Source organism: Sus scrofa, chromosome 6 (genome assembly GCF_000003025.6).
Source record: "Sus scrofa isolate TJ Tabasco breed Duroc chromosome 6, Sscrofa11.1, whole genome shotgun sequence".
Taxonomy (NCBI): domain Eukaryota; kingdom Metazoa; phylum Chordata; class Mammalia; order Artiodactyla; family Suidae; genus Sus; species Sus scrofa.
Window position 1 is genome coordinate 56,581,473 of NC_010448.4, and position 12,630 is coordinate 56,594,102.

The window sequence follows — 12,630 nt, forward strand, 5'->3', positions numbered from 1 at the left end:
TAACTAGGACCCATGAGGACGAAAGTTTGATCTCTGGCTTTGCTCAGTGGGTTAAGGATCTGGTGTTGCCATAAGCTGTGGTGTAGGTTGCAGGCGTGGCTTGGATCTGGTGTGGCTGTGGCTGTGGCTGTGGCTGTGGCCAGCAGCTATAGCTCTGATGCAACCCCTTGCTTGGGAACTTCCATATGCCTGAGTGTGGCCCCTTAAAAAAAAAAAAAAAAAGGAAGGTAATTCTAACACATGCCATGACATGGATTAATCCTATAGACATTCTTCTAAGTGAAATAAGCCTGACAAGAAATGACAAATGTTGTGCAATTCCACTTCAGTGAAGTACCTAGAGTGATCAGATTCCCAGAGACAGAAAGTAGAATGGTGGTTGCCAGGAACTGGTGGAGGAGAAAGAGGGAACTGTTATTTTAATAATTTTTATTTAGGGTCACATTCCATATAGCGTAAGGAAGTTCCCCAGGGATCAAATAACCCCCACCCCTGAAGCAAGACAGAGTTTCATTTTTCCAGATGAAGAAAGTTCTGGAGTTTGGTTGCACAAAATGTGAATGTACTTAACACAACTAAACTGCACACTTAAAAATGGTTAAGATGGAAAGTTTGATGTTATTTGTATTTTATAGGACAGCCACAAAAATCTCAGGACTGCCCCCTGAGGGTACTCAGGCAATCCCACCTGCTGATTGCATCAGGGCTGATTTGCCGCACCCATTCCACCCATTCCTGACTCTCCCCACCCATCCCCACCTAGGGGTTAAGAGTCGTCTTTTGTTGTACAAGGGCTCCCAGGTTTGCTTTATAGAGATCTACAGCTCCAATCAAGTATACAGATTAAACCAAACCTCACCGACTGATCCCTGCTCCAGGCTCCTCTCCAAGAATCCAGTAAGTCTTGGTTATCCCCTCTCCTGGAGGAGACTGGGTGCTGGGTTCAGCTGCTTCGAAAGAGAGACCTCTGCCATCCCAGTGTGCAGCTGGGTCAGGCTGGCTCCAGCCTGAGGGTGAAAAGACCCATTTTCCAGATGAAAGTAGAAGGTGCTGAGAGCTCTTTGTGTCGGTATGTGAGAAGAGGTGGGGGAAGGGAGATTATATCCGTGTTGGAGGCTCCAAGACACGTTTTTTTGATCTGGTATTCAGACAATAGTAAAGATCACCCTTATATAGGGTTTTGATGTGGGCCACTGACTTCAGTCTCCTGTATATTGTTGGCCCTCTGTGTCTGTGTGCTCCTCCCTGGGGATACAGGAGGGACTAAATGGCTTGAGCATCTGTGGATTTTGATCTCCCTGGAGGAGCACTGCATGGTACTTTACATTCAGTCACTTTTGGGTTCCTTATACCCAGCAACTCTGTGAATCTGACTCTATTATTTATCATTGGCAGGCTTTTTCTTGAATGGGGGTAAAATATACATAACATAAAATTTACCTTCTCGACCATTTTTAAGGGTACAGCTCAGTAATGCTAAGTATAATTACATTGTTTTGCAGTCTGTCTCCAGAACTCTTTCCATCTTGTAAAACTGAAGCTGTTCTCCCCTAACAATAACTCCCCATTTCCTTCTCACCCCAGCTCCATTCTGCTTTCTGTCTCTATGAATGTGACTACTGTAGGTACTTCACAAGTGGAATCATACAGTATTTATCTCTTTGTGACTGGTTTATGTCACTTAGCATAGCATCCTCAAGGTTCCTCCATGTTGTAGCATGGGTCAGAAATTGCTGTCTTTTTAAGGCTGAATAATAGTCCACAGTATGTATAGATCACCTTGTGTTTACCCATTCCTTCATGAGATGCTTCCATACCTCGGCTACTATGAATAATACTGTCATAAACATGGGTGTTATGAATATCTCTTTGGGACCCTGTTTTCAGTTCTTTTGGGTCTATACCCATAGGGGGATTTGATGGATTATAGGTTAAATCCATTTTTAGCTTTTGAAGGAACCAGCATACTTTATCCACAGCACATGCACCATTTTATTTTCCTATTGACTGTGCACAAGGATTCCTTAACAGCATTTGAACAAGAAGGAAATGACTTCAAAGGCACAGAGGTGTTGGTGTAGCCAAGATTCTAATCATAGTTTCCTGGCTCTTTGGATGCTTGCTCTTAACCAATGTGCTAAACATGGACAGATGTGTCCATGAATGTCAAGGGCAGATGCTACCTCAAGATAACTTGTGCTCACTGGGTCAACCTAGCTCATCAGAGCTGTATAATGAGGGAGAAGACATTCTATACCTCAAAGGACAGGGAGCAGAATCCTGTCATTCCTTCCTTCCTTCCTTCTTTCCTTCCTTCCTTCCTGCCACATCTTCAGCATACGGAGGTTCCCAGGCTAGGGGTTGAATCAGAGCTACAGCTGCTGGCCTATGCCACAGCAATGTAAGATCAGAGCTGAGTCTTCAACCTACACCACAGCTCACGGCAACACCGGATCCTTAACCCACTAAGCAAGGCCAGGGATTGAACCCGCCTCCTCATGAATCCTAGTTAGGTTTGTTAACTGCTAAGCCAAGAAGGGAACTCCCAGAATCCTGTCATTTCTGATTCAGAGTGAAGGTTGGTCCTCCCTCCCTCCAGGCCATTGGGAGACCACTCTGACTTGATGCTTTCCCAGGGTTGGGCTAGAGTCTGTTCTCCCTACAAATTCCTTCTCCTTCTGCCCCAACTCAGAGTTCAGTTCCATTTTCCTCTGCCAGCAAAGAAAGAGGAAGCTATCAGGTCTCAAGATCTGTGGTGTAGAAATGTTGGATATGACCTTGTGGAATTCAAGGTCATGTGCCTCACGTAGTGAGGCTAAACAAAACCAAGTGTTGGTGATTGGAGCAAAGAATCAGGTTTATAGATGAGAGGGTACCATCTTCCTGGGACATTGGGAGAAATAGTTTTTTTCTGTGTGTGTCTTTTTAGGGCTGCACCCACGGCATATGGGGGTTCCTAGGATAGGTGTCTAATCAGAGCTATAGCTGCTGGCCTACACCACAGCCACAGCAACACAGGATCCGAGCTGTGTCTGTGACCTACACCCCAGCTTATGGCAGCACCGGATCCTTAACCCACTGAGTGAGGCCAGGGATCGAACCTGCAGGCTCATGGTTCCTAGTCAGATTTGTTTCTGCTGCACCACAACGGGAACTCCTTTTTTTCATTTTTTAAAAGTTTTATTTGTACGTAGTTGATTTACAATGTTGTGATGATTTCTGCTGCACAAAAAAGTGATTCAATTATACATGTACGCACATCCATTCTTTTTCAAATTCTTAATTGCCTTCAGCTCAAAACAGTCCATCTGCTAAAGTGCCACATTTTGGGAAGACCTATTCTTCTCCCCTTTACTTCTCTTCAGAACCCTTCTAGTGACAGTGAAACATATCAAAAGTCTTCTTTGTTGTAGAAACCAAAGCTCAGAGTTGGAGAACTTGCCCAATCTGTGTTTTTACCCCTGCTCCCATAACCCCATTGCTCTGTGGAATCAGACTCCTAGGGTCAAGGGTGAATGGACAATCTTGATGAATTTGTGTCTTGTTTTCTCTGCAGGGTGTAGCCTCCTCAACTCCATCCAGGATGCTTCATCAGTATGTTTGTCAATTTGGTCAGAAGCTGGTCCGCAGGAGGTCACTGGAGCCCAGGGATGGGTCTGAGGGTCGAATGGCTCGTTGTCTGAACACCCTTGACCTCGTGTCCTTGGGTGTGGGCAGCACCCTGGGGGCTGGCGTGTACATCCTGGCTGGTGCAGTGGCCAAGGACATAGCTGGACCATCGATCGTCCTCTGCTTCCTGGTGGCCGCCCTGTCTTCTGTGCTGTCTGGGCTCTGCTATGCGGAGTTTGGGGCCCGGGTACCATGCTCCGGTTCTGCGTATCTCTACAGCTACGTGACAGTGGGACAACTGTGTGCCTTCATCACTGGATGGAACCTCATACTCTCCTACATTATTGGTGAGAGGATGGGGACAGGGAAGACATGGGGCTTAGGATCAGGAAATCAGGAGGCGGGAGCTGAGGTCTTCGTTCATTCACGAGAACTCTGTTATCCTCCTTTAGGAAGGGAGGTGGATAAGAGTGGCAGGAAAACCCCACAACTTCATTCTTCTCAGCTCTATCCTGTTTTCTTAAATGATGGAACATAGAACGGAGAAGAAAAGGGAACTGACGGGAGTGGTTGAGAGGGAGATATGTCCCATAGGTTTATCCCTCACCTTATTGAAGGCTTTGCTAAGTTATTGCCTTCATGGGATTTTCCTTTGCCACTCAATTTAAAATTTCAACCCTCAAGAGTTCCCATCATGGTGGTTAACGAACCCGACTAGTATCCATGAGGATGTGGGTTCAATCCCTGGCCTCACTCAGAGGGTTAAGGATCCAGCATTGCTGTGAGCTGTGGTGTAGGCAGTTCCAGCTCCAACTGGAACCCCTAACCTGGGAACCTCCATGTGCTGCAGGTGTGGCCTTAATAAGAAAAAAAAAAAAAAATTCAACCCTCATCTCCCAGCCCTCCTGGTCCCACTTAACCTGTTTTCCCTTCTGTATAACATTGATCTCCTAACATACTAAATAGTTGGCCTATTTTGTGGCTCATCTCTGTCTAATCTCCCCAACACATGAGAAAAAACTCTTTGAGATTAGGTAGTTTGTATGCTTTCTTTCCATTCAAAATACATCCCATGACACGTGGTAGGGGTTCAAATATAATGTTTGTTAATGAATGTTCCTTCTGCACTGCAGGCACAGCCAGCGTGGCCAGGGCCTGGAGTTCTGCCTTTGACAGCCTGATCGGGAACCACATCTCTCAGGTGTTCAAGGAAACTTTCTCCCCGCATGTGCCCCACTTCCTGGCCAAGTACCCAGACTTTTTTGCACTGGGCCTGGTGCTGCTGCTCACGGGTGAGACAGGGGTCAGACATTGGATGGGAAGAGTGGGGCGTGGAAGGGAAGCGGGGGTGGGGGAAGTCTTGGGATGGGAGAGTGGTTGGGGGGTTTAGGACTAAAAAGAAGCATCTGTGATATGAGCTAGGAAGGCAAGACATAGACAGTGGTTTCCCCCCCTTGGCACCATTGGCAATTTGGGCTGGATCATTCTTTGTTGGAGGGGAGGGGCTGATGTGTGCATTTTAGGTCCCCCCTCCCCCTGTTTTTGGCTGCCCTTGGGGCATATGGAAATTTCTGGGCCAGGGCTTGAATCTGAGCTACATTTGCAAACCACGTCACAGCTGCATCTACCCTGGATCCTTAACCCACTGTGCCAGGCTAGGGACTGAACTGGAAATGCCACAGACAAGCCATATCGTTAACCTACTGTGCCACAGCCAGAACTCCATAGGGTTTTTTTTTGTTGTTTTGTTTTTTGGTCTTTTTTTTTAGGGCCCAATGTGCAGCATATGGAAGTTCCCAGGTGAGGGGTGAAATTGGAGCTGTAGCTGCCAACCTACACCATAGCCACAGCAATGCGGGATCCAAGCCACATCTGCAACCTACATGGCAGCTTATGGCAATGCTGGGTCCTTAACCCACTGAACGAGACCAGGGATCAAACCTGAGTCCTTATGGATGCTAGTCAGATTCATTTCCACTGAGCCACAGTGGAAACTCCAGGGTTTTTTTATTTTTTATTTTTATTTTTTGGCTGCGCCTGCAGCATGTGGAAGTTCCCAGGCCAGGGATTATATCTGTGCCAAAGCAGTGGCCTGAGCCACAGAGGTGACAATGCCAAATCCTTAACCTGCTGTGCCACCAGGGAACTCATTTTAGTTTTTTTTTTTTTTTTTAATCACTGTTGGATGTTGAGTAACATCCTTAGCCTTTACTCAGAGATATCAGTGATACCCACCCCCTAAATTATGGCAATCACAGTGTCTCCAGACATTGCCAAAAGTTTCTTGGGGGACAAAATCACCCAAGCTTAGAACTGTTTACTTAGAAGTTTCTTCCTCTGTACTGAGACCAAAGATTTTTATTATTATTATTATTATTTTAAATTTTTTTTTGTCTTTTTGCCTTTTCTAGGGTCACACCCGTGGCACATGGAGTTTCACAGGCGAGGGGTCTAATCAGAGCTATAGCTGCCAGCCTATGCCACAGCCACAGCAACGCAGGATCCGAGCCGCGTCTGCAACCTACACCACAGCTCATGGCAATGCCAGATCTTTAACCCACTGAGCAAGGCCAGGGATCAAACCCACAGCCTCATGGTTCCTAGTCAGATTTGTTTACCACTGGGCCACGATGGGAACTCCAAAGAGTAAGAGTTTTTTGTAAATTGATAGGAAATCCATATAGCATAAAGTTAACCATTTTATTATTTCCTCTGCTTTATTGAGAAATAATTGACATATAATATAGCATAAGTTTAAGGTGTACAGCATGATGACTTAATAGACCTGTATATTGTGAGATGATTGCCATGATGAGAAATTAACCATCTTTGGATTTCCCATCGTGGCTCAGCAGAAACGAATCTGACTAGCATCCCTGAGGATGCAGTATCAATCCCTGGCCTCATTTAGCGGGTTAAGGATCAGGCATTGCTGTGAGCTGTGGTGTAGGTCTGAGATGTAGCTCAGATCCTGAGTTGCTATGGATGTGGTATAGCCTGGCGGCTGCAGCTCCAATTTGACCCCTAGCCTGGGAACCCCCATATGCTGCAGGTGCGGACCTAAAAAGACAAAAAAAAAAAAAAAGGAGAAAAAGAGAGGAAAGAAATTAACCATCTTACCTTTATTATTATTACTATTAACCACATTCACAGTATGAGGAAGTTCCCAGGCCAGGGGACTGAATCCACGCCATAGCAACGACCTGAGCTACTGCAGTGACCACACTGGATCCCTAACCTGCCCCGCACAAGGGAACTGCAGAAATTCATCATCTTAAAGTTTACAACTCAGAGGGACTTAGTACATTCACAAGGTTGTGCAACCATCACCTCCATCTAGTTCCAAACATTTTTAACATCCCGAGAGGAAATCTCAAACATATTAAGCAGCCTGTCCATCCCATATGCTCCCTGCCACCCAGCCCCGAGCAACCACTCGTCTACTTTCTGTTTCTATGGATTTGGTTATTTTCATCTTTCCCACAGGAGTACTGGTTCTGGGAGCTCGTGAGTCAGCCTTGGTTACCAAAGTGTTCACAGCCATCAACCTCTTGGTGCTCAGCTTCATCATCCTCTCTGGCTTCATTAAGGGAGACCTGCACAACTGGCAGCTCACAGAACAGGACTACAAACTGGCCACAGCTGGATCCAATGACACCTCTAGGTTAGGAGGGTCCTCTTGGCCATAGGAATGCTTGTGGGGTGGGGGTAGAGCTGGGAATATAGTTGACGCTAGAGAGACCTGGGCTGATGGATCCAGATGATGGGGTCCTGGAGCCCTGGACTTGGGGTATTAACGGAGGAGTCCAGGAGAGATGTCTGAACAACCTCACCCACGTTCTTCCTCATTCCTTCTCTCACCACAGCTTGGGCCCTCTGGGTTCTGGAGGGTTTGTGCCTTTTGGCTTTGGTGGGATTTTTCATGGAGCAGCTACATGTTTCTTCGGGTTCATTGGTTTTGATGTCATTGCCACCACAGGTAACACTGTCACTGTGTGTCCCTTCAGAGATTGGGCTGCCCCAGGGCATCGGGTTGCTTTTGGAGATTCAAGAGGAAAGGCAATTTTATGCCTTCACCACAGTGTATTTTTCTGACCCAGTACTTCAACCCATCCTGCAGGGGAAGAAGCCAGAAATCCTCAGCGTTCCATCCCTTTGGGCATCGTGATCTCGCTCTTCATTTGCTTTTTGGCATATTTTGGTGTCTCAGCAACACTCACCCTAATGGTCCCCTACTACCAGATTCATCCCAACAGCCCCCTGCCGCAGGCTTTTCTCCAGGTCGGCTGGGACCCTGCCAGATATGTTGTGGCTGTTGGCACCCTCTGTGCTCTGACATCCAGGTCAGTGTCAAAGCTCTGTCCCCATCTACTGTCAGTCTCAGGTATCCCAGTCCTTGGGATTGAGAGACAAGAGGGAAAGACACCCCATGTAGACTACGGAGCAGAAGCCCCAGCCTGTCTTGCTTCTCCATGTTCCCATTTTTCCCTTCCAGCCTCCTGGGCGCCATGTTTCCCATGCCTCGTGTGATCTATGCAATGGCAGAGGATGGGCTCCTTTTCCGGGGACTTGCCCGGATCCATGCCCGCACACGCACCCCCATCATGGCTACCTTGGCTTCTGGAACACTGGCAGGTGACTAAACAACCCCCCTCCTTCTTTGACCAATTTCCTTAACTCGGATATTTATACTGGTTCTTCTTCCCTCTCCCAACTTGTGTGTGTCCTCATTTTAGGGGTCATGGCATTACTCTTTGAGCTCACTGATCTTGTGGACCTCATGTCAATCGGGACCCTGCTTGCTTACTCCTTGGTGTCTTTTTCTGTTCTTGTGCTCAGGTAAGACTCCGCTACACCTTGAGTGCAGGTCTTGGAATCTTGGGAACTGATGGGAGGTAACCCTCTTCTGCTCTCCTGCTGCCTTCTAAATGTCCTTCTATGCTTAAGGCAAGGCAGATGTGGAACAGGCTGTCTGATAATGGGTGCTGCTGTTAATACTGCTTTTTTTTCCCTCTTTTTAGGGCCACACCCTTGGCATATGGAAATTTCTGGCCTAGGGGTCAAATTGGAGCCATAGCTGCTAGCTACGCTGGATCCTTAACCCACTGAGGGAGGCCAGGGATCATACCTGTATCCTCATGGATATTAGTCAGGTTCTTAACCCACTGAGCCACAACAGGAATGCTCTAATATTGTTTTAATATCTCTAATTCAGGTACCAGCCAGACCAGAACTTCAGCAAGAAGAAAACAAAGGAAGAAACTGAGATGGATCCTGTGGTTGAAGAAAGTCCTTTGGAATCTGCCTTGAAGCTGGAACCTCAAGATCTCTGAAGAGTCTTCTCGACCCTATCAGCACAACCCCCACTCTGAAATCTGGCCAGATTGTCTATGGATGTGCCTTCCTGCTGGGTGAGCCTGGGGACTCCTCTTTGGTCATCTTGTGAGATGGACAGGATGGGCAGGGAGTGGGTGTGCTGGCAGCTGAGGAGTCTTGCAGATGTGATGGCATCTTCCTGGGGTGGGCAGTGTGGGGGAGGGGTGATCCAAGGTCTTGACCCATTTGGCTTCTGGAGTTGAGCCTGCTGTCTTCCCCCTTGACCCGTGCAGTTCTCCTGCTGACCATCCTGAGCCTGCTTCTGGCCCTGTGGCCCAGCCAAGTGTTCTCTGGAGACCCCGGGTTCACAGCAGGGGCTGTGCTGCTGCTGCTGCTCATTGCGGGGATCACCGTCATCATTTGGAGGCAGCCCCAGAACCCCTCTCCTCTTCACTTTAGGGTAGGTGACCTTATGTGCCCAGCTGTCCAGGCTGAGTGGCTGAAGTCGGCATGCTTTGAGGTGAAGCCTCCTTTGCTGGACCAGGGAAGGGGAGACTTGCTCAAACCCATGGACCTTCCCCGGTCCCACCCAGTGCTTCCCCCCCACCCCCTGTCTCAGTGGGCCCTGAATGCACAGCCTGAGGATGACTGGGGTCTCCCTGCCCACGTGGGGGAGGGGCCTCCCTCTCCGATGTGGGTTCTGTGTTCAGGGAGTCACTGACTTTTCCCACAGGTCCCTGCTCTGCCCGTCCTCCCAGTGCTGAGCATCTTTGTGAATGTCTACCTGATGATGCAGATGTCCTCTGTGACCTGGGCCCAGTTTGGTGTCTGGATGGTGATTGGTAAGTGGCTTTCTGGGAAAAAGAAGCCTCTTGTGTGACCGAACCCAACCCTCTTTCTACGGTCTCTCCCTCAAACTGTGTTAGACATTATAGTAGGAGGCCTGTTGAGCATTAATAAGTGGGGTGAGAAGCATTTGTAAGTAGGGTGAGGTGAGCATCTATTTTTTTCTGATGGTCTCATTTCCCTGCTAGGATTTGCCATATACTTTGGATATGGGATCCGACACAGCTTGGAGGAGAACAGTGATCAAGAGCCACCAACCTCCACCTCCCAGGCTCTAGACAAAAACCCCCGTAGTGCTAAATCAGCTTAACCATAGGAAATAGATGCTGTGTAGAATCCCCTACATACATGGAGATATATTCTGGTTCAAGGGACACTTTGAGCTTCTATGGAATATATCGTGGGATGCATTGAGAGCCCTTAATTTACTGCCAGCAGACAAAATGATTTAGTATTGTATAATTTTTAAGTAAACCTTTAAAAGCATGAGACATATACAGAAAAGTGCATGCTTCATACCTGTGCAGTAAGATGAATTTTCTTGTTGCAAAGACAGCACAAGGTAACCAGCAATCAGAGGAAAAAACAACATTAATACCCTGTGTGTAAGAAGTGTCTTCTTGGAGTTCCCATTGTGGCTCAGTGGTAACAACCTGGCTAGTATCCATGAGGATGCAGGTTCCATCTCTGACCCTCCTCAGTGGGTTAAGGATCTGGCATGCTGCTATGAGCTGTGGTGTAGGTGGTAGAACTGGCTTGGATCCTGCGTTGCTGTGGCTGTTGCTGTTGCTGTGCCGGTATTGCCGGCAACTGCAGCTCCCATTGGAACCCTAGCCTTGGAATTTCCATATGCTGCAGGTGTGGCCCTGAAAGAAAAAAAAGAGGTGTCTTCCTGTGCCTTTCTCTAGTAGAAACACATAGACTTCCACAAGGGAAGACAATGCAGTGAACTATATATTTTGTCCAGAATCACAGTGTATTTATTTATTTACTCATTTATTTGTGGCTTGATTCTCCATTTCTTTAATCTTTTAATGACATTCAGTAATCTTTTGTTATCATTTCTAAAGAGCTCTGTATAAGTTGTTTCAAATATTTAAAAATTTTTGATGGTATTATAATTTTTTCTTTTTGTTATGGTAAAATAAAAGTTTTATATGCTTACTTAAAATTCTCTTGGAGGAGTTCTCGTCGTGGCTCAGTTGTTAACAAATCCAACTAGGAACCATGAGGTTGTGGGTTTGATCCCTGGCCTTGCTCAGTGGGTTAAGAATCCGGTGTTGCCATGAGCTGTGGTGTAGGTTGCAGACACGGCTTGGATCCTGAGTTGCTGTGGCTGTGGCGTAGGCCGGCAGCTGTAGCTCTGATTGAACCCCTAGCCTGGGAATACTCATATGTCGCGGGAGCGGCCCTAGAAAAGGCAAAAAGATGAAAAAAAAAAAATTCTCTTGGAGTTCTCGGGTGGCTTATCTGGTTAAGGATCCAGGGTTGTTCCTGTGGTAAAACAGGTTCAATCCCTGGCCCGGGAACTTCTGCATGCCACAGGGCTGGCCAAAACATCATTTTTTTCTTCTTCAAAAAACTAAACATATATGATTTTAAATTTGCAATCATACCTCAGTAAAGGTGGAATGTAAGTAAAATAGGGAAATGAATGACTTTATCATATTTATTTTCAAGATGGTAACATGTACTTCGATTCTTTTTTTTTTTTTTTTTTTTGGTCTTTTAGGGCCACACCCACGGCATATGGAGGTTCCCAGGCTAGGGGTCAAATCGGAGCTACAGCTGCCAACCTACACCACAGCCACAGCAATGCCAGGTCCAAGCTGCGTCTGCAACCTACACCACAGCTCATGGCAACGCTGGATCGTTAACCCACTGAGCAAGGCCAGGGATCAAACCCGCAACCTCATAGTTGCTAGTCGGATTCGTTTCCGCTGTGCTATGACGACGGGAACTCCTGTACTGTGATAGTTAAACTTTAAAAAAAAAAAAAGTTTTTTTTTTTCTGGACTATTTATATCTGCATATCCACTGGGATATTTTAATCCACACTTGTCTTCACCCATTTTTTTGATATTGTTGATTTACAATGTTTATTAGTTCCACAACACTCTGATAAAGTATTTTTATTGATTATAGCCTGTGTAAAGTCATCGTATATAATGGCTTTATTTCCCTGTGCTGTATATCAATATATGTTATTGCTTATTTTACACATAGTAGTTTGTGTACATTAATCCCCACCCCTAATTGCCCCAAATCCTTCCCTCTCCCTACTGGTAACCACTAGTTTGTTCTCTGTTATCTATGAATCTGTTTTATTATATTCATTTGTTCCATTTTTTTTCATTCCACATATAGTCATATCACACAGTATTTGTCTTGGTCTGACTTGTCTTTCACTAATTACAATACCTTCCAGGTCCATCTGTGTTGCAAATTGAGAACTTTTTTTTTTATGGCTGAGTAGCATTCTCTTATGTATACACACATCTATTTTATCCATTAGTCTATTGGTGGATACTTGGGGTTGCTTCTGTATCTTGGCTATTGTAAATAATGTTATGCACATTGGGGTGCATGTATATTTTCGAGTTAGTGTTAGACATGTAACGAGGAGTGAAATTGCTGGGTCACATGGTAGTTCTGTTTTCAGTTTTTTGAGGAACCTCCATACTGTTTTCCACGGTTGCTGTGCACTAACTTATATTCCTTCCAGCAGTATTTTAGGGTTCCCTTTCTCCACATCTTTGTCAACACTTGTTGTTTGTAGACTTTTCTGACATTAGTCCTGATAGGTGTGATGTGCTATCTTGTTTTTTGATCTTTCTGTGAAAAATGTTATTGGTTTTT

At 46.1% G+C, this 12,630-nt stretch overlaps 1 protein-coding gene across 1 annotated transcript; it reads left to right on the forward strand.

Moving 5' to 3' along the window:
- LOC100628233 (cationic amino acid transporter 3-like) lies at positions 3,563 to 10,444 on the forward strand. Its single transcript, XM_003356046.4, is given in 12 exon segments — positions 3,563 to 3,956; positions 4,743 to 4,901; positions 7,096 to 7,273; positions 7,476 to 7,588; positions 7,730 to 7,952; positions 8,105 to 8,244; positions 8,346 to 8,448; positions 8,825 to 8,924; positions 8,927 to 9,020; positions 9,219 to 9,385; positions 9,659 to 9,767; positions 9,960 to 10,444. Coding segments are annotated over 12 exon segments (1,881 nt in total). The 5' UTR covers positions 3,563 to 3,583; the 3' UTR covers positions 10,082 to 10,444.